At 30.8% G+C, this 23,483-nt stretch overlaps 1 protein-coding gene and 1 long non-coding RNA gene across 2 annotated transcripts; both read right to left on the minus strand.

Annotated features, from left to right (window-relative positions):
* Window positions 1-1,475: 1,475 nt before the first annotated feature.
* LOC143062518 (uncharacterized) lies at window positions 1,476-2,460 on the minus strand. The gene is made up of 2 exons (XM_076234187.1): window positions 1,654-2,460; window positions 1,476-1,481 (listed from the first exon to the last, which is right to left on the minus strand). The coding sequence occupies exons 1-2, from the start codon at window positions 2,458-2,460 to the stop codon at window positions 1,476-1,478; spliced, it is 813 nt and encodes a 270-aa protein (XP_076090302.1).
* Window positions 2,461-6,753: 4,293 nt separating this feature from the next.
* Window positions 6,754-8,004, minus strand: LOC143062337 (uncharacterized). The gene is made up of 2 exons (XR_012974698.1): window positions 7,581-8,004; window positions 6,754-7,283 (listed from the first exon to the last, which is right to left on the minus strand). It is a non-coding gene; the product is annotated as an uncharacterized LOC143062337 (long non-coding RNA).
* Between the last annotated feature and the right edge of the window lie 15,479 nt (window positions 8,005-23,483).

Raw genomic sequence — 23,483 nt, forward strand, 5'->3', positions numbered from 1 at the left:
AAACAATGTTTTTCTTTTTAATCGATTATTATAATTGAGCATCGGTAAATAAAGGCAACAGTTGTATACTGCTGTTCAAAACTCATAAATCCATGGAAAAAAACCAAATCGGAATAACAAACTCAAACTGAGGGAAACGCATTAAATATAAGAGGAGAACAACGACACAACATTAAAATGTAACACACACAGAAACGGACTAAGCATTAGACAAAATCCTATGAGAATAATAAATAATATCAAAACCAAAAACAATGAATTTGGGATAGATAAGTACCGTGACACGTCTTATAGTAATGTGAATTCACACTCAAAAATGAAAGAAAACAAACGACACAACGGAAACACAACGTTAAAATGTAACACGGTAATTATTGAAGGCGGTGATTAATTTTCTTTGCCATAACACATGAATATAATAGAAAAGATGTGAACACATTTGACAAAATCCGATGAGAATTACAAATATAACATTAAACATTTAAACTAAATACATGAATTTGGGATAGATATAAGTACCGTAACACGTCTTATAGTAATGCGAATTCACACTCAGCAAAACAGTCCCAATCGGTAATAAGTCACGTTTGGTAATTAAAAGATTAGACGACGTAATGACAAACTACAATCTACCATGTGGTAAAAATGTCCTTAGCTAGTTTGGTCAAAGACACATTGTATGGATCCACCAATTCGTGATGGTGTCCATAAAATTTACGGAGTGTCAATTGTAATCTGTCCTCCTCATAACTTTGTTGGAGCAGTTTCTGCGTAAGGAGAAGTATATGAAGTCCGTATAGTGTGAACAAGCACGAGAATAACGTATCAATTGTGATATATAAACACCATACGAAGGGGCAGAGGGTATGTTACTGCTGAGAAATTGGAAATTGATAATTGGGAAGTTGAAATCGTCCCGTTTATCATAGATTTTCGTGTGAAGTCGTCCATCTGCGTCAATATTGAGGAAAAGATCAAGGTATGAAGCAGTCCTTCTAGTATCAGTAGTATCCTTAATTTCAAGTTCACCGGGATATATAAACTACTTTTCCCTATATTTTATTCATACTTGTTTTACCTTAATGGCAGTACTGAACGCTTGATGATCTTTTGATATGAAATTTTGATTTTCTATGGCTGTATTTTACAGTAACAAAGTTTTTTAAGATGATGTTCTTCAATACAGTATGATTGATTACCGTACTTATTAATTCGACTGAAATCACCTACTAAGTCATATGTTTTTCCTTTCAGGTCAAACCGTAATGTGGCCTCGAAGACAGCATCTCCAGGCTTTGTTTGTACTGTTATCTGATAATCAATATAAGACTTAACATGATCTCCGTTTGTAACCTTCCTATCAATGACGTGTTGCCTTGTCTTTTTAATTCGAAGCCTTTTTTCAAACGGTATAACAAGAAGAGCGTGTTTTATACTCTTCAAGTATAATGGTTCACAAACGTCAAAGGAATCTTTTAAATCTTGATTAATCAAAGATACAATAGTATGTCCAACATTGATGACGGTCTTATTTTGGATATCTAATGTTTTAAGTTTAGAACAAGTACACCAATGAGGTAGGATATCAGCGTCGACACAAGTTCTGTCTTCGGGAATTTCATTGAGCAAGCTCATTGATCTTTTCTTTATAACCTCCTTTTTATCAATTCCATTGAAATCTAAGATATGTTCTAATGTTGCAAATATATCAAAAGGAGTTGTAAGTCTTCTAGCATTGATTCGTAAATTTTTGTTAATATCTGGATACTTTTTAAGGAACCATGGGGGGAATACAATCAACATCATAGGAAGACGTTCTTCCAATTTTCCAACAAATGTTTCTCTAATTTTACCAAAACGCATGCCATGATCACTGAAAAAGAATACAACTGTATTTTTTAAGTTATCACTTTCAAACATGTCTTTGAAAAATTTGAGATATATTTTATCTGCTTTATATGCTCCATCGAGACTATCATGTGTTAGTCTTGTGATGAACGTGAAAGAAAAATGTGGTTTATTCTGAAACATCTTAGTAAAATCCTTTAAATAGTTCAGAACTATATCAATTTCTGTTCTCCCGTGTACACAATTGTGATAAGAATTCCAAATATTTTTATTTTTTTCCATAGCAACACTTAAAGGCCTATTGAAGTAATCTCCTGGAGGTCTTTTTTTAAATCCAGCTTTATTAAAATCAAACATTGCTATATTAGGATGATCTTCAGCATAGAACGTTCTATATCCCTTTGCAGAATAATTATTCCATATAAAATTATAGTCGTCCATTTGCATCTGCCATACTGATTTGTTCCTTGGTAACTGATTGGCAGATTTTCCTACAGTCATCGGTACTATATTTGGAAAAGTGTTATCAGCAACTTTATTATAGCCAAGTAAATCTATGGCGTTGATTTCATTTACCAAATACGACCATGTTTTCTGCATATAACGAAGCATATTATTTCGAGATATTGAATCAACACCCAACATCAAAATATTTAACTGTTCTTTTCGTGTGTTTGCAAATTTAATTGCATTTTGTTCACAACGATCTTCGATGTCTTTTTTTAAATGAAGAAAAGAAAAGAAATTTGTATACAAATCTAGACCAGCTCCAGTGTAACATTTTACACGAACAAATTCATTTGATATACCAACATGATCTACGAATTCATTACTTTTGTTTATAAACTTAAAATAGTTGTGGTGGTGCATTGCATCATATGGTCGCCAAATGACTTCATATTTGCAGTACTTCATTTTATTTTTAAATTGCGAGTTATTGACAGCTTTCCAATTAATAAATAAAGTATTTCCAATTGAATATAATATATCATCCTTTATGGCACACTTTAAGACAGTTCCATGTTTTAACATGCGCTTCACTGATATGTCAAACGGATCTATTTGCGGAATTTGGCAAAATGAAGTATCTACTAAAAAGGCGGCACTTGTATTTCTTAACTCAGGTATGGTAAATAGACTTTCGTTTGATACCTTATATAGAGAAAAAGGAATATGCTGGTAATATCCATAATAAACGAACATGAAAACGAAGAAACCAAATATAGAATATATGCAATTGCGTTGTTCCCTCATGTTTTGATTGATGGTGACGTCACTCGTGTTTTTTGCTTTACACTTTACACTTTACAAATCGTTCTGGTTTCTCTTATGTAGATACGTTCTGTTCTGTTCTGTTTTAGTAGTATTCTTCCACTATCTTTGAGAATCGTTGAATGCACAATGTAATACGTCCACTACTGTTATTCAAATATGGACTTAAACACCATCTTATCGTCTAGGAAGATAGTAATTAATAAAAATATAAGTGTAAGAGTGTAAGTGTAATAATTATTTGCAGGTTGTTGCGTTAATTATATTAAGGGATTTATTGAGTATAAAATTTGTACCCAAAATCACCGTCTCAGCTGAAAAATATGAATGAAAGAAGATCTTAAGGTGGTACCTAACAATACAGGGAGATAACTCTTTAAAATCAGCTAAACGTTTTAATTACGTTGTTATGTTAAGGGAATATTAACCTTTTTAAATGATCAAAATTAGTGTTTGTCAAAATGCTACATAACCACTGTAAATTTTCTGATAAAATGGTTGATTCAAATATTTTGAAATTTTCATATTTTTGTCAAAGGGTCAAAGTAGATACTTTGTCAAAATTTTATGAAAACTAAACGAGCTAAATTAATTTTAGTGAAGGTGTTGGGTACCACCTTAAATGATTTTGGTGAAAGCTCATTATTACGAAATCACTGATGGATATTTTAAATCCTGGACACATTTTCTATTATGACGCAATATCTTTGCATGAACGTAATAAATATATATATTTTTTTTTATATCAAAACGTCAAAAACTCAAATTCTATGTTACAAATGTAAATCTACTGTTTAACGTTTGAAAAAAAAAAATATGCTTCTTATGTAAAATTGTCCGTTTATTTGTGATTTTAGTTTTTTTAAAAATCAGTCAGTTTTTAAAATACTAATATTAAAAAAGAAATAGCTTTATTAAAGGTGGAAATTCTTGTATTTACCTTGAATTTTATAAGCATTGCATGCAGTCGTTTGTATTTCTCCTAATTCTGAAACATAAATAATGATGCCCGACAGACTGATGTCTATCGAACGTTTGATGAATGATATTTGATAGATTTATACTTCTCTTTGTTGGGTCAAAAGAAGTGACATTATGATACCTTTTCCTTTTAATGTATATATTGTAAGTTAAGACGAACTTACGTTTTCAATAGTAGACCTTTGATATGTCAATGTAATTATTGGATACATATGCCACCGTGTATTTCTGATTTTTTTGAAAGATAGTATAATTAACAAAAACCATGCGTTACAAAGGAAAAAGTTTGATACATATCGTACAATATAAATTGATCGAAATCAATTTAACCATACAACATTTCATTACTTTCTTAAATAATCCGAAAAGAATCAATAAAATTTTAATCAAAAATGTTGTATAACTTCTGTTCTAGAGTAGAAATGCTTACTCGTTTTTTAGATAAGTGATGTAAAAAGTGGCTGCGAAAAATCATGCACTTTCATTGTTATAAACATATCTTGAATTGTAAAATAATTTTTTTTTTAACAACATAAATAAATATTGAAAGGAGATAGAGAGACTTGCGAGAGTGAGAGGGGGCGTAATATATCCATGCTCCTGGTCCAACAATCGCTAATTTTGCGGCAGGTCTGAGGTCTTAAAGAAAATTTGCTGCACTATGATGAACCGACATATATGTAAACAACTTGATTGCCTTAATTTCCATCGTCATTAATACAGCTTCATGGTACCCTAAGGTAAAACGAAACGAAAATATGGCATTCCAGTTAATACAACTGTACATACTGACCAATATGGGCTACCATTTTTTAAATGTGTTGTCCCTGACAAAAACCTTAGTTATTTTTCATCTTTGTGTCCATTAATAATTCTCTGAATTAACAGTCCTGGTTATCTTGACTTTAAATCGCCAGCTGTGTCGATAAGTATTTATATATAAGAAGATAGGGTATGAATGCAAATGACGTCACGGAGACAACTCTCCATCAAAGTCACAATTTGTAAAGGTAAACCATTAAAGGTCAAAGTACTGCATGTCTTCAACATGGAACTTGGATCACAACGAAAAGTGTTGTCTTCAATTGAAAGTTATTCATGCCGTGTTATCTTCATCTTGCATCGATCTTTCTTAAAATAAGGAGATGTGGTATGGTTGTTTATGGGACAACTATCCACATTAGATCAAACGACCTGGATAAAAACAAATACATGCCCTTTACAATGAGAAACCTAATAAAAGAGCTGACATAAACAATACGAAACAATTCAACCAGAAAACCAACGGCATAATTTACTTAGAATAATATAGTTGACGAAAAATGATATGAGAAAAATTCAGGACATTTTATTAAAGGAGAAGGGACTAGAATTTTAAGAAACACTATCAATAAGAACGAATTTAATTAACGTATTAAACTGTTTATAGATAAATTATCTAGACGGGGATACACGAAAGAAATCGTCAGTCAAATATTGCACAAAATTCGTCACGAAGACAGACAGTTAAAACTTCGGAAGAAACAAAATAAGAATAAAATAACAGGCAGAAATATGTTCATTACAACGTATCATTACAATGCTGAATATCTTAAAAAGATTATAACAAAATTCTGGTATATAATTCGGAAAGATCCGATTGCCAAACAAATATTTTTGACAAACTATCAATTTGCTGTTGTTGTTTTTCTAACATTTCCTGTTGTTTTGTGAGAAGTTTTAATATCTCGGAGTTGTCTTTCGATGTGTGTTCGGATTTTATTGCTTGATTGCTAACAACTTCGGCATCTTGCATTTGTAGTTTTACTTTCCAACTTTGTGTATTTTCATTTACCTAAAGTAACACTTCTTGTCTAAACTCAAGAAATTTCATTGTCTTGTGTTCATAGCTGAATCGTTTTACTTCTCGTTTCAAGTGTGGTTCTTTAATACCTTCAATAAAGCGATCTTTCAGAACTTTATCTTTGTCACCCAAAACTGTGTTATCTCGTTTGTTTATTTGATCAAAAATTTTCATCAGATTCAAAGAATAGTCTTGCAAAGTTTCACCATCTTTTTGATTTATTTGAAAAAATAGCTGTTGTAATTGACTTACTGAATCATCACCATCATAAATATTATGAATCAAAAGCAAATTTTTAGCAGCAGAATCTCTTTCTAATAACGGACTAAGTCTTATCTCATCTTTAGCTGGAGATATTAGATTTTGCATAAGAAAGTCAATTTTGGCTTTTTCGTCTGGTATTGTAACGAGATGTTCTCGGGCATCTTCCAACCAATCACTTATTATCGGATCTTTGTCTTTTTCGGGTCTACCGGATAATTTTGTAAACGGTCTCTCTTTTGCAACATATACAGTTTTTGTTGATTTTTGTAATAGTTCAATGATTTTGTTATTATGTTCCAATTGTTGCTTTAATTGTAAGTTTTCACCTTTTTCTTTGTGCATATGGTATAATTTCTTACTCAATTCATCTACTTCTTTCTGTAACTTTTCTTCTTTAGTTTCCATCTTGCTTGTAATATCTAGCACTTAAATCCTAAAAAATATTGTCTAACCAACGTTGCCAATTTATAAGTATATAATATAATTATCCTGTCGACGACGCCATTTTTGTAACCTCCGAAAACTGGCTTACGAAAGCACAAATGTAAGGTTCATGAATTTATTATACTGAATTCATATATTCTATTCACATTATACATATATCGAAAATAACATTAATTATTGGCAACGCTGAATAGTGCAATATTTGTGGAAAAATAGAAAAACACAAAACATCATAAGACTAATGAAATGCAGATATAAATTCAATTAAATTTAACTTGAAATAAAGATTGCTTTTTCAAATATCAATTAAATACAATAGAAACATTAATTTAACCAAAGCTATATAAAAGCTTTAAGAACTTGATTATCTCCCTTTCTGAATATTACAATTCATAACATTTCTCAAATCAAAATATGAACACAAGAGAAAGTCTTCAAAGTAAACAACATTTGTTTATGAATAATCAATAATGTTTCAATTAGAAATATCAAAAATTAACTAAACACTATCATAATATCAATCAAGGGCATATAATAACAATTCAATATACATACCCTAAATAAGGAAATGGCAGACAATTTTACTGCAATAATATCATCCTCTAGTATGAAAAATCACATATAGATCTACCTGTGAACAATATTTACTTTATCAGAACCTTTTATATTTAAAATGTAAAACACATCTTTCATAGTATAAATATTTCTCAACAATGCCTATCAATTAGTTCAATAAAACTATATTTCAAATTCAAATGATTAAACCGAATTTCAAAATCATATTTGCATTGGAAAAACTTCAGATAAAAATATAGAATGTTATATACATTTACATATCATATTTTTGTTCTTTTTGTATTTTATAAAACTCTTTTATATCAAACAGTCATATTCACAATCATTGTAAATATTTACAAAATACACCAACATTAAATCTTCAAATATTCTTGTTCACAAAACTGAGACACAACTACACCTGTCGATCAGTTATTTATCAATAGTAAAAATATACAATGTAGTGAACAGTTTTTACCTGTACACTAATTACTAGAATGAAGTAAATAATATTTTGAAATACCTTTAAATAATATCTGGACAAAATAATCAAACTGTATCCTAAATATGATTTGATAAAATATATAAATGCTAATATAAAAATTATCTTTTCTCTTTTTTCCAATTTTATTTAATTTCCAAATTTCAATTCATTTGCTTAACTCTATACAAAGATAGATAACTCAAACATTTCTAATGTAATTCAATGTATTTGACATGTTACAAAACTTCAATAGCTGAACTCTATATATGCAAAGAGAGGTAACTCAAAAATTTCTAATATAATTTTTGGCATGTTACATTTCGAATGCGAATTAAACTAATTCGAATTAGTTAATGCGAATCGAATTCGAATTACGTGTGAACTCAGCATTAAACTATAAGTTACAACACTTGAATAGAACCTAATAGTGCACACGTATATCAAGTTTGGTTCAATTTTGATAATTGGTTCTTAAAATAAAGATGAAAATGCTGTTTCCCATATTGTTTCAATGCTCACAAAGTATCAAGTAGCAAATTAACCTGACGATATCGCGATATGGGTATTCAGTCGGATCTTAACACGTACTTGTGATTTGTTTAAAACCGGTTTTAACGAAGAAATGTCGAAATGTTCAGAACTTAATTAAATCTGTTTTTGGGTAAGATGGTGCAAGCATACGATTTTTATTGCGTCTTACACTTTGAGAAGCGAATAATCTTTAGCTACTTTATTTAAATATTGAGTAAAAATGTTAATTATGTGCTATGAAAGTCAAGTGGCTCAAGCATTTTACTGAGGAAGTTTTAAAAAAATGCAAAGAAATATTTTAACAGGGGGTTAGATTTCATTAGTCTTTACTATCTATAGATTAACAACTTTTGGTTATATTTATAATTTAGAATCATCATTGGAGGTGGAGCGCGATTGCACAGTTAATTTATATATTGATGTGCCACTTGTATGCAAGAGTGACATTCCGTTGTATTATGTGACAATTCGAAAAAGTTATGCGAGTATTGTCTCCCTTTAACAGGTTCATTATTTTATAATTAAGTTTAGGTTTCTGATATTAATTTGAATAGTTACAAAATGTATCGATTCAATATATTTTAGTTTTTGTTATTGGTGTATCAAAAACATTGATGTACGAATATAATTTCATAAATTTGAAACGTTTAAAACGATTACATACCAATATAAAGAACCGTTCATCATTTTTGAAAAAGACTATGATTGAAATCCGTATTTATTATCTTCCCTTCATGATAGATTGATTGGGAAATGAACCAAAGTTCTCTAAAGGTAATCACAAAGAGGGACTAGCAAGCAATTTTTAATTGTAGCTTATTTAACGTTAAAACAACTTTCCACTATAAACAAATGTTATTTTATACAAATATAAGGACCTTGTTAGCTAAATCTACAAATTTTATTAGATATTATGAATTTTTATTACAATAGATTAATATGCTATATCAAGGCTAAGGTTGTTATAATGATATAGCGATGTCGTTATTTCGACATAACATGTCGTTATTACGACATAGCGATGTCGTCATTTCCACATAATATGTCTTATTACACTATATCGTAATTACGACAAAGCGATGTCGTTATAACGACATCTTATGTCGAAATTACGACATAGCGATGTCGTAATAACGACATCTTATGTCGAAATAACGACATAGTGATGTCGTTATTACGACATTTTTCTTTTTTGAAATGACCTTATCTGCTTCCGTAGGAATCAAACCTCCCAAGCATCTGTTCTTGTTTGTCAGAATTATATATAAGTGGAGTCATCTTGATCCCCCACCCCGGCCATTTAAGAATGTTTTAAAATTATCATCAAAAAAATAAAACAACAAAAATATCGAACTCATCTTATGTCGAAATTACGACATAGCGATGTCGTAATAACGACATCTTATGTCGAAATAACGACATAGTGATGTCGTTATTACGACATTTTTCTTTTTTGAAATGCCCTTATCTGCTTCCGTAGGAATCAAACCTCTCAAGCATATGTTCTTGTTTGTCAGAATTATATATAAGTGGAGTCATCTTGATCCCCCCCACCCCGGCCATTTAAGAATGTTTTAAAATTATCATCAAAAAAATAAAACAACAAAAATATCGAACTCCGAGGAAAATTCATAACTGAGAGTCCTTAATGAAATGGCAAACTGTCAAAAGCTCAAACACATTAAACAAATGGATAACAACTAACTTAGTACAGGCATTTCAGAACTTTATCTTTGTCACCCAAAACTGTGTTATCTCGTTTGTTTATTTGATCAAAAATTTTCATCATATATTTTTTTTTAAATCTATATTTTGTACATCGTGTGATATACATCCTCAAACATAAAACAATTAGTTAGCGCTACATATTAAGGTGGCAATTTGGAACAATACTGCAAGTCTAAACGTTTTTGTAAGTTGTTGCATCGAAGGACATGTAGTTTGTTAACCAAAATAAATCTGTATGACAAATTATTTGTGTCAAGTCATGACAGATTATTAACATTATAATTTTCGTGCGTCTCATACGCTTTTCTGGTTTAACCACCATTCGGCACGCTCAAAACCAGACATTTTAAAAACCAGGGATTTATAAATACGTTGAAAAGTAAGGATCTGTATTACCAAATAGAGACATAAAAGGAATTTAAAAATCTACCAAGGGTAAGAGTTGCCCGAGAAAGTTAAAACCTTTGTTTCTTATTAATAATGTATCGATCCAGTGCTAGTAAAGGAAAATAACTCTCGTAAGTTCGACTAGCTCTCCTGGATTAATAACATTAACGGTACCAATTTTACTGCACCAGAAGCGCATTTCGACAATACATGTCTCTTCAGTGATGCTCGTGGCCAAAATATTTGAAATCCAAGGCTTATATAAAAGATGAAGAGCTATAATTCAAAAGGTCGAATAACCTTCATTAGTAACGATTAAACCCAAATAATTGAAAGCCACAAATGGACAAACATGAGAAACGTTAGGAGCTTTATAACCAAAAGGGATATAACAATAATGTACCCGTAAGGAGCTATAGGAATTTTACATCCATGGAATCGTTGAATAGAAGACAAACACTCTGTTTAAAGTCTTTGAAAAAAAGTAAAATCACAAAAATACTGAACTCCGAGGAAAATTCAATCGAAAAGTCCCAAATCACATGGCAAAATCAAATGAAAAAACACATCAAACGAATGGACAACAATTCACCATTGAATGCCCACAATAGATGCAAAGAATATTGAATAACGAGGTGCAAGAAAATTATTAACGTCTATAACGTTTGAAGTTAAGTTTATTCTTAGGAAAATGTCTCAAAATAGACAAATGAGTGTGTGTGTATGGGGGGGGGGGGGGGTGTCATGTGAAATTTTAGCAGTATAAAGCTATCATCACTTACTCAGTTGGTTATATACATAATAAAACTTTTCATTATAAACACCAAGGATCACCAAAAGTACAATGTTTTTTAGAATGAATGTCCTTGATCAAAACATTTATGTTTACTAAATATATTCGTGACCTTTTTCTCACATTCAATGCAATAAGAACAGAGGAAACCGACTATCAGTTCCGTCATAATTTTTTTTTTTATTTCCGCGTTTTAAATCACGTAATTTATTTTTCAATTACTATTAGCGATATAAATAGTCAATTAGCACCAATCTTCACAACAATCTAGCCATTTTTTCATGAGAAAGAGTTAATTCATTAAGATAATTTCATGAATTATATGTGGTGTCAACGAAAGTTCAAACTTTATCATCCTATGCAAAATTAAACACAACTATTTGAATAAAAAAAAATCGAAATGTTCATATTATCTTAAATTTAGGTTAGTCTGGTTTTATCAGGTAGCATCAAGAAGGAGACACGTAAGATGCATAATAGACATATATCATATGAGATATTATGAATATTATTGAAAAAGTAAATCACGTTAACTCGCGGTTCTTCATTTTGATAGGTGATACAAGCTCTTTATCGATAAAACAGAACCTACACTTTATAGCTAGTCCAAGTTGATACTCAGCGTTATGTAACATGAGGCCAATTTTGATATATAGTACACAGTTATTTCGTAGTGCATTTCTTTTAAACAATAAATTCAAATGTTCAAAATCGCAACCTGGGTCATCTAGGGAAATTCGGACCATAGCACATTGTGACATGAATATATTTGCACTGTGATCTAAACTTACTCTTGGAAAATGCATCAAATGGCAAATCGTGTATTTTATCATTTTCTGCCTCTTTTACATAATTATATATTATGACACTGACATATTGTAATTTTATTTAGATAGTCTTGTTAATCAACGATTAATACTTTCTTTATGAAAATATCGTATCGTTACCCATAGTCTCAATAAAAATGAATGGAACACTAAAAGACTGCTGTTCAAAAGTCATAAATCGATTGAGAGAAAACAAAGCAGGGTTACAAACTAAAACCGAGGGAAACACATCACTATAAAACAACGGATCAATAGTCATACTGAAGTGCAACAAAAACAAAAGCCGGTAGACATAGAAACGGACTATTTGGCAAAAACTGTCACAATCCTGACTTAGTACAGGACATTTTAAGAAACAATGGTGTGTTGAACCTGGTTTTACGGCTAGCCAAATATCCTGTTAATACCAATATCGCTAAAATGACAACACTATATGTGACAGTATTACAGTACAATCAGACACAAGAACACTCAGCACAGAGAAACGCATATAATAAATAAATAATATAATGGTACATAACAACATGTAAACCGCAGAATAACGACGGACATCTTCAATTCACGACAGCACAGGGCACTACTAACAGTGACGTATTTTTGTGACGTATATATAATTTTGAAATTTATACAAATACATGGAACAAGATAAAAAAAAAATCACAATGCATTTTACAATGCTAGTTCAAATAATTATGATTATGGCGGTCTTTAAAGGCTATTTAAGATAAATGTTGTGACGACGTCATAATAATGTATCCATTGAAAATGAAAATTAACGAAACAAATAAGACATATTTAAAATGTACCGAAAATACAGAATTCAATCCACAAACGATAAGACACAATATTAATCGAAACCACAAAAGAAACATCGTAACAGATACGTGAATGTTGGATGTTCAAAAAAACATAACACGTCGTATGGCAATGTAAATTCATATTCGGCAAAACGTGTTTTACTTTTTAATCGATTATAATAATTGAGCATACTACTTTTCCCTATATTTTCATTCATACTTGTTTTACCTTACTGGCATTACTGAGCACTTGATGATCTTTTGATATAAAATTTCTATGGCTGTATTTTACAGTAACAAAGTTTTTTAAGATGATGTTCTTCAATACAGTGTGATTGATTACCGTACTTATTAATTCGACTGAAATCACCTATTAAGTCATATGTTTTCCCTTTCTGATCAAACCGTAATGTCGCCTCGAAGACAGCATCTCCCGGCTTTGTTTGTACTGTTATCTGATAATCAATACAAGACTTAACAAGATCTCCGTTTGTAACCTTCCTACCAATGACGTGTTGCCTTGTGTTTTTAATTCGAAGCCTTTTTTCAAACGGTATTACAAGAAGAGCGTGTTTTATACTCTTCAAGTATAATTGTTCACAAACGTCAAAGGAATCTTTTAAATCTTGATTAATCAAAGATACTATAGTATGTCCAACATTGATGACCGTCTTATTTTGAATATCTAATGTTTTAAGTTTAGAACAAGTACACCAATGAGGTAGGATAGCAGCGTCAACACAAGTTCTGTCTTCGGGAATTTCATTGAGCAAGCTCATTGATCTTTTCGTTATCACCTCCTTTTTCTCAATTCCATTGAAATCTAAGATATGTTCTAATGTTGCAAATATATCAAAAGGAGTTGTTAGTCATCTAGCATTGATTCGTAAATTTTTGTTGATATCTGGATACTTTTTAAGGAACCATGGGGGGAATACAATCAACATAAAGGGAAGACGTTCTTCCAATTTTCCAACAAATGTTTCTCTAACTTTACCAAAACGCATTCCATGATCACTGAAAAAGAATACAACTGTATTTTGTAAAGTATCACTTTCAAACATGTCTTTGAAAAATTTGAGATAGATTTTATCTGCTTTATATGTTTCGTGGAGATAATCATGCGTGAGCCTTGAAATAAATGTGAAGGAAAAATGTTGCTTAGACTGAAACATCGTAGCATATTTCTTTAAATAGTCTAGAACTATATCAGTTTCTGTTCTTCCATGTACACAATAGTGATTGGAATTCCAAACATTTTTATTTTTTTCCATAACAACACTTAAAGGTCTATTGAAGTAATCTCCTGGAGGTATATTAAATCCTGATTTCCAAAAATCAAACATTCCTATATTGGGATGATCTTCAGCATAGAAAGTTCTATACCCCTTTGCAGAATAATTGTTCCATATGAAATTATAGTTGTCCATTGGCGGCCACCTTAATGATTTGTTCCGTGGTAATTCATTTGCAAGTTTTCCCGCTGTCATCGGAACTATATTTGGAAAAGTGTTATCAGCAACTTTATTATAGCCAAGTAAATCTATGGCGTTGTGTGTGTTTACTAAGTATTTCCAAGTTTCCTTCATATAGCGTAGCATATTATTTCTAGCTATTGAATCAACACCCAACATCAAAATATTTAACTGTTCTTTTCGTGTGTTTGCAAATTTAAAGGCATTTTGTTCACATCGATCTTCGACGTCTTTTTTTAAATGAACAAAAGCAAAGAAATTTGTATACAAATCTAGACCAGCTCCAGTGTAACATTTTACTCGAACAAATTCATTTGATATATCAACATGATCTACGAATTCATTACTTATGTTTATAAACTTAAAATAGTTGTGGTGGTGTATTTCATTATATGGTCGCCAAATGACTTCATATTTACAGTATTTCATTTCATTTTTAAATCGCGAGTTATTGACAGCTTTCCAATTAATGAATATAGTATTTCCAATTGAATATAATAGATCATCCTTTATGGCACACTTTAAGACAGTTCCATGTTTTAACATGCGTTTCACTGCTGTATCAAACGGATCTATATGCGGAATTTGGCAAAATGAAGTATCTACTAAAAAGGGGGTACTTGTATTTCTTAACTCAGGTATGGTAAATAACCTTTCGTTTGATACCTTATAAAGAGAAAAAGGAATATGCTGGTAATATGCATAATAAACGAACATGAAAACGAAGAAACCAAATATAGAATACATGCAATTGCGTTGTTCCTTCATTTTTTGATTGATGATGACGATCGCTCGTGTACTTTTCTTTACACTTTACAAATCGTTCTGGTTTCTCTTATGTAGATACGTTCTGTTCTGTTCTGTTTTAGTAGTATTGTTCCACTATCTTTGAGAATCGTTGAATGCACAATGTAGTACGTCCACTACTGTCACTTAAATATGGAGTGAAACACCATCTTATCGTCCATGGAGATAGTAATTAATTAAAATATAAATCCTAGAATGTAAATGTATTTCAAAATCATTATTTGCAGGTTGTTGCGTTGATATTATGAAGGGATTTATTGAGTATATAAATTTTGTACCCAAAAATCACCGTCTCAGCTGAAAAATACGAATTAAAGAAGATTTAAAATGATTTTGGTTAAACCTCATTTTTACGAAATCGTGGATATTTTAAAACCTGGACACAATTTATATTATGACGCAATATCTTTGCATGAAATACATATATTCATTTTATATTTCAAAACGTGAAAAACTCAAATACTATGTTATAAATGCAAATCTACTGTTAAATGTTTGAAAAAAAGAATTATGCTTGTTTTGTAACATTGTCCGTTTATTTGTGATTTTAGTTTTAAAAAAATCAGTCAGTTTTTAAAATACATTTGTACTGATATTAAAAAAGAAATAGCCTTATTAAAGGTGAAAACTCTTGTATTTACCTTGAATTTTATAAGCATTGCATGCAGTCGTTGACTGATATCTATCGAATATTTGATAAATGATATTTGATAGATTTATACTTCTCTTTGTTGGGTCAAAACAAGTGACATTATAATACCTTCTCCTTTTAACGTATATATTGTAAGTTAAGATAAACCTACGTTTTAAATGTTATACCTTTGATATGTCAATGTAATTATTGGATACATATGCCACCGTGAGTTTCTGATTTTTTGTCAAATATTATATAATAAAAAAACATACGCTACAAAGGAAATAGTTTGTTACATATCGTACAATATTAATTGATAGAAATCAATTTGACCGTACAACATTTCATTACTTTCTTAAATAATCCGATAAGAATCAATAAGATTTTAATCAAAAATGTTGCATAACTTCTGTTCTAGAGTAGAAATGCTTACTCGTGTTTTAGATAAGTGATGTAAAAAGTGAAAGATTTGTTTGAATGTTTTTTTTTCTACGTAAATTTGATATGGCGGCGAAAAATCATACACTTTCATTGTATACATATGGTAATAATACAGAAATAATATAAGATCCATTTTTGGCAAAATTATTAAAACATTTCAGTCCCCTCCAAGGTATGCCAACATTGAATAATAAAAAAAACAGGCCGCAAAATGTGCTTGTTGAAAGAATACTTAATTTAAATATTTGGTTTGAGCTCTCCTAAGAAAGGCAAATCTTGATAACCGCAATGGACGATTTTATCATTGGTCGTTTGGTTTTTTGTTGCACTTTAGTGTTTCTGTTGTTTCGTTGTTTTCCTCTTATATTTAATGTGTTTCCATCGGTAACCCGCATTTGATTTCTTTTAAACGATTTCTGACTTTCGAACAGCGGTATACTGCTGTTGCCTTTATTTATCATATTTATTTTAGTCAAAATATATCGAATTAGATATTTGTTACATCAAATGACAGTTTCTACACGTAAAGCTAGGCAATACAGACCTTATGTGTATTTTTTGTTTGTTTGTTTGTTTGTGCTTTTAACGCCACTTTTAAGAACCACTGTTAAGCTATTTCGTGGCGCTAGTTTTTATTGGTTACGGAAGCCGGAGTGCCCGGAGAAAACCACCGACCTTCGATAAGTAAACTGACAATCCTATTCAATTTAGTTTGGAGTCGAGTGCAGCCGCACAAGCGTGTTTCGAACTCACAACCACAGTGTTGACTGGCGCTAGTGATTACAGTAATAACTCCTTAGAGCACTCGGCCTTCGAGGCACCTATATGTATTTTAGCAAAAACCTTTATTCATATCAATTATTAACGACAAAAAAATGATGAATTTTGGGTAGTTTTCGCAAACGTGTTGAAACATGATATATTATGCTCGAATTTCATACGCCAATTTTTAAGACTTAATTTACATATACAAATACTGAAAATACTGATGTCAAACGACGATCTGATAGATTTAGATTTATAATACTTTATCATGAACCTAAAAAGTTACCCCATCATACATTTTCCTTTTTATGTAGATGTTAAAAATAACAAAATATATAATTTACGTTTTTCTAATAATAACTTTGATACGTATATCTACGTATACAAATCTTAAAGATTTTTAGGAATGCTAATGATATACGACGATAATATACGAAGAAATCGTGTTGACAGAAATTTCAGCTGAACATAAAGCTTTCATGAGAGTCAATAATTTGGACTTTTGATTTAATCCAAAATCTTTACAACTAAATGTACACAACACAAATTATTACACTTTATTATGCAAACTTGGTCATATTCCAATAAGTAAACTTTATGATATTTCTGGAGTGTGATAACGCTCATTTTTTGTAGCCCGTTGTATGAATACATCCTTATTATCACAGCATTTTGTCATCACAGGTTGTTTCTAGTATCGATAAACTTGAAAATCAGAAACATGATTTTCTTAAATTGAAATATATTAATAGAGATATTGATTTTATTAACTTATCTAGTAAACTCAATCGATTCCACAATCCATAGCCAATTACCTTCATATTTTCATAATACAGAACCACTTTTTTTTCGTATTCTTCCAAAAACCTAGCTGATGTTTGATTATTGATTAAACGTCAGTAACATCAGACGTCACTATAGAAAACAATGTTCCTTCCATGTGTGACTGTGAAACATCTAGTTTAAGGTGGATGGGGTGTCTAAATTATAATCCATAGAATCTTTTAATAATTTGCCAAAATGTAGTTCATATCCTGCTTGTTTAAAAACATTAATAAAAATAATGGGTCACCGGACTTATTTTCACGCTACAGGTTGTTCAAAATTGTCACGTTTTGTATAGATTATGCATGGAAAACCCATTTTTCCGCCATAAAACGCAAACCACACCATAGAATTTTGAGATAAAATATGAGAAGATAGCATCAATATTATGCTTTCAGATAAGAAAAAGAAAAAATGGAGTCACCGGACTCGTTTTCCTGCTACATGTGAAAATGGGTAAATTTCTAACACATTTTATTGTAAAAGTCACACTATCTGAATTATCTGCCCTTGCATTTGAGTTGCCTCCCCTTATTTGACAAAGTTGGAAAAAAATGAATTAAACAAAAGAATTCTTATTTTTGTAAAATACAATTATAAATATGATCAAACATGGCATTTTCTATATTATAATGAAAATTCTTACACATGAATTACCTACTACTATAAAAATTTGCACATTTCATCAAAGATCTAGACCTTGTTTTCTGGTATTTCAAAATCCAAGATGGAGGAAGACACCCTATCTACCTTAAGATATAGTCCCTTTCTTCATGTCTTTTTAGTAGACCTCAACTAGAAAAAATAACTGGAAATATGAAGATATGATTGGAGCGTCAACTTTATTCCTGGACAATATACATACATACATTTTTCGACAATAAAGTGTTTCGACAGTTAGTTGGTATTTCTACGGGTACTAAATGCTCCCCTGTAAAAGTAGATTTTATCATGTATTGCTATGAAGTACAGTTTATATATATAAAAAAAATCAGTAAAGACAGGTCATTGCTACATTGGTTGACGCAATAAACAATATCTACTGTTATTTTGAGGATATTTTCCGTTTAATAATCCAGAGTTCACTAAATATACTATCGAAATGTACTCAAAGGAAATTGCTTTAAATAAACCTTACATAAACAACAGTAGTTGTCCTTTTCTATACATTTAAATTTATAAAGGGAACCTCTTTACTAAGATTTACGACAAAAGAAACTATTTTTCATCCATTTTTGTTAATTTTCATTGTTTAGACGGCGATGTTCCTTTGGCTCCATCATACGGTGTTTTTATATTCCAACTCTTTCGTTATGTTCGTGTGAAGCGATGTCAGAGATTTTAACGAATGTAATCAATGCATCACTGGTTAATTAGTCAATCAGAGTTAAAACTTTCTTTCATAGATAAAAAAAAAATTGGCTGTACCAGTAGAAAATATACTAAGAACGGAATTTCTCATCCCAAATTGTACGGTACAATTGTACTAAAACCAAAGATTACACTAAGTTATATGTGTAAACTCATCAAACCTTTAAATTACAAGATAATTCTTTTTTTTCTATCTATAGATAAAATCGTTGGTTTTCCTGTTTATTTTGTTTTACACTTGTCATTTTGGGGCGATTTACAGATTTACAGCTTGCTGGTCTGTGTTACCGAAGTGTTGGTACTTTGCCTTATAATGATTTACTTTAAATACATTGTGACATGGATGGCGAGTTGTCTCATTGACACTCATACCACATCTTCATATTTCTTATTTGATATGTCTTTTGCATTTATTTCAATCGTTAATAACCAATGGTTTAATCTGTTGTCGGGGCGAAACGTCGTATTGTTTATTTTTTATTAAGGAATGTGACTACTTTACGTGTATTAAAATTAACCAAGCCTTCTTATCTGTTATTAAATATACACGGTTTGCACCCGGTCGCTTTTAACCAATGATCCTTGAAATGTATAAGACGTAAGATAAATATGTATACATAGGTTACAAACAAGAAAGAAAAGGAAATTTGAATCGAATTGAATACGCAGTGCTCCTTGATATATAACGATATGACAATAACTTAATCAATTACACCATTCAAAGGAACACATCTGCTTTTCTAAAGAATAGTGGTAACGTTTTTTATAATTCTGCATTACAAAAAGTATCACAAAAATACTAAACTCCAAGGTACATATAAACAGGAGCAGTCCATAAACACTGACAAAATCAAAAATCATTAACTAACGGAATGAATGGAAACCTACAAATCGTAATCCTGACTTGATTCACATATTTATCGTTGAAAATGGTAGGTTAGAATTAAGAAATAATTCATTGGGGCTTGAATTTATCGTGATTTTACCCTGAGCGATAGCGAGGGGTAAAATATCGGCATAAAGGGACAACCCGTGGTAAAATCTAGATATATTCAAGCTCCCATGAATTATTTCGATTCTTATAGGACAAATACGACAATTCTTTTGGATGGAAGCGCTCTAGGTGGAGGCATATATTTGCCGTTCCTATAAATAAACGCACTATAAAATTGGCGTAAAAAAACGGAGCTAAATGAATTAGTGACATGCTTAAACTATTTACAATAACGTATTTAGATCATTTTGGATGAATTCTTCTCAATGATAATTTACTTATATGTCTTTTATGTTTAAAAAAAAAGGCTTATCCACATTTTAACATTGTTTCTTTACATTTCCATGTTGTAATGATTTTCTGTTTCAGAAGCGTTTATTTTCCCGTAAAATGGTTATATTCTTACGTCATCGTTCTATGACGTCGGGAAGCTCATTCATAAAAAAACATATGACGTGGGAGTACGATCGGAACAGCCCCGGAAAAATATTCATATTTTACCACGAGTGTGTACTCAAAGCGTTTGAAGGACGTCATGTTAGAATTAGTTTTATAGCTAGGTAAACATGAAAATAAAAAATGTTGAAAAGTTAATGAGTTCAAGTCACCAAAAAGAAAAGATATTGAGCCAAAGGCGAGGTACACATCAGAGCTTTACACGAGATAGATGATTTCCGTTTAAAATTTTAAACGATTACCAAAATTTGGAACAGCAAATTTAAAAAATCTATCCTGTTTTGTTAGTCAAGTACCAACGTACTTTAAACTTTACTGGCAATGCAGAGCAAACATAATCTATGCGCGCGGATAGAATTCAAAAGACCAGAACTAATGACATTATATAATACTTAAAAACATGTTCCACTCTGTAATTTTAAAGGGCCTTTTAAATTAAACGTACGTTGACTTTCAAATTATTTGAAATTATGTAATTTTGCTAAAAGAGTGACATTTCTCCTTTGATTTAGGAATCATTTGTTTTGCGTATCAAATTACATAATTTCCTACTTAGTCTATTCATGTCAGCGGAACTCTAAACCTATCAGCACCTCAACAAACTGTAAACTTTCTAGAATTTAAACTGGCTTCTTTTCAAGAAAAATAAGGAAAAACATTATAATTTTCTTTTGAATACGTCAATTTTAAAAAGGCCCTGTGAATATGCGATTTGATGATACTGATACTGATAGTATTTTATTTTTATTTTTCATTACATCTATTTATGCTTTCATTAATTACAAAATTTTGTCATCTTATCGAATGAGACAAAAAAAAACAACTCATCATAGATACCAGGATTGAAATATTGTATTTGCGCCAGACGCGCTTTTCGTCTACTAATGACTCACCAATGACGCTCGAATGACTCTCATAACTACTATTTTTTTAGGTGTTAAAACATTATTAGCTTTACTTGAGTTTTATCGGCTACTTATCTCTTCTGTCAAAGCACTTCTTATCCAGATCATTTTCATTGTTTTCTTTATTTTTTTCATTTCATCCCATATCATTAAATTCATCTGCTATTATGATTAAGGCGACAGGCCTCTGAAATGCACTTATTATAATCTTGATACTTACGGCACAAAAGCTAATTTTGCCTTTGTTGAACATTATATTTGTTTTGATCGATGTTTCATTCAAATCGATTTGGTTGCTGGGGCTCGTCTTTGCTCACTGTTTTTATTTGAAAGATTGACACCTGGTTAACTATCGTACTACGAGAATTAAATTGTAATGGAAACTTTAACAAGTACATTGAAATTAAAAAGAAGAGATTACGTGTACGAGGTCATGATACCGAACCATCATACGTACTTCCAAAAGCAAAGAAACAAATTCTGTACTTAATCGCAATGTAACATCTTGGCCTACAGGAAAAAAACCTCTGTTTATCATAGTCTTTCGCAATATACATATAAGATCAAATCTGAGATATGCAATTTGAAATAAACATTACTATCAGATTGATAAGCAAAAAATAGAGCGTGATAAGCCTAATTCCAATTTTTAATTTCCTTTTCGATTTTTTCCTTAAAATCTCTGCCCTGAGAAAGCCGGTTGATGGTCAATAAAAATATTAAAATGATTTCGAGTTTAAATAGGAATAATGTATATTTTATAACATTCCATACCATATTCATTGTTTTCAATTTCTTTAGGTGACAGCTGTTTGTTTCATGTGATAACTATAAATCGAATTAGGTTTTCCTCTTTTTAGATGATTGAACTGTTGTGTTCTTTGAAGGTTTATTTTAACCTCTTTTTTGTGTTCTACTGTCTAACAAAATATGTTGGGTTATTGTTTATCTAACTAATTATGCAGATCATTAAATTCTTGGGTCTGTTTGGAATTCATTTTATGACAAGTTATAAAAAAAAATTATATGTAGAAACTCCCTTGGTTATTGAAATGATGGCGACTAGAACAATTTGTCATATTAATGCGTTCTATTAATTAATAAAGATATCAGGATTATAATTTAATAATTTAATTTTGGATGTCACGCGTCTTCTGATTGGCTGACGTTATTTTGTTATGAGCCATTAGACATAATTTAGTCATGTGACCGTGACGTCATCAACGTTTTTTATGGTTTTCTACGGTTTAAAATGAATTTAGAATTAAATTATAAGAAATGACTGCAATATTTTTTCTGCAATATATGAAGAAATAACATAAAAAATGTGGTGCACACTGTTAAATAACCCGCTACGCGCGTTATTCAGTGTGCACCAAATTTTTAATGTTATTTCTTCATAGACAGAAAAATATTACAGTCATTCTTTAAACAAGCCAGACGCGCGTTTCGTCTACATATGACTCAATAGTGACGTTCAGGACAAAATAGTTATGAAGCCAAACAAGAACAAAGATGAAGAGCATTGAGGATCCAAAATTACAATCAGTTGTGCCAAATACGGCTAAGGTAATCTATTCCGGGGATAAGAAAATCCTTAGTTTTTTTCGATAAATTCAAAGTTTTGTCAACACGAAATTTATAAAATTGACCATATAAGTGATATTCATGTCAACACCGAAGTGCTGACTTCTGGACAGGATTAAAATTTTATACGCCAGACGCGCGTTTCGTCTACATAAGACTAGACACGTTTTTCCTGATTCATCAGTTACACTAAAACCTCAAAATTTAGAAGTAACAAACAATAGTCTAAACTGTTGGAGCTTACACTCAACATCAATCTGTAGTCTGTACTATACGTAATGAGTTTTTTTATATAAATCTACTATGGTGTCAATATTACAATGAATTAATCAAAAATCTCTCTCATGATAAATCTTCCTACCCTTGATCATGTCGTGTTGGTATGAATGCTGATGATACTTACTTGACTAGGACATTCCCTATAATTAGAGTTTAGATATGGAATAAGTTGCTGTGTTACTTACTTTCA

The sequence above is a fragment of the Mytilus galloprovincialis genome, chromosome 2 (genome assembly GCF_965363235.1).
Source record: "Mytilus galloprovincialis chromosome 2, xbMytGall1.hap1.1, whole genome shotgun sequence".
NCBI lineage: Eukaryota > Metazoa > Mollusca > Bivalvia > Mytilida > Mytilidae > Mytilus > Mytilus galloprovincialis.

What these genes read in the sequence shown, in the direction of transcription:
- LOC143062518 (XM_076234187.1), bottom strand. Translation starts at nt 2,460, where the DNA reads ATGCTTCGTTATATGCAGAAAACATGGTCGTATTTGGTAAATGAAATC.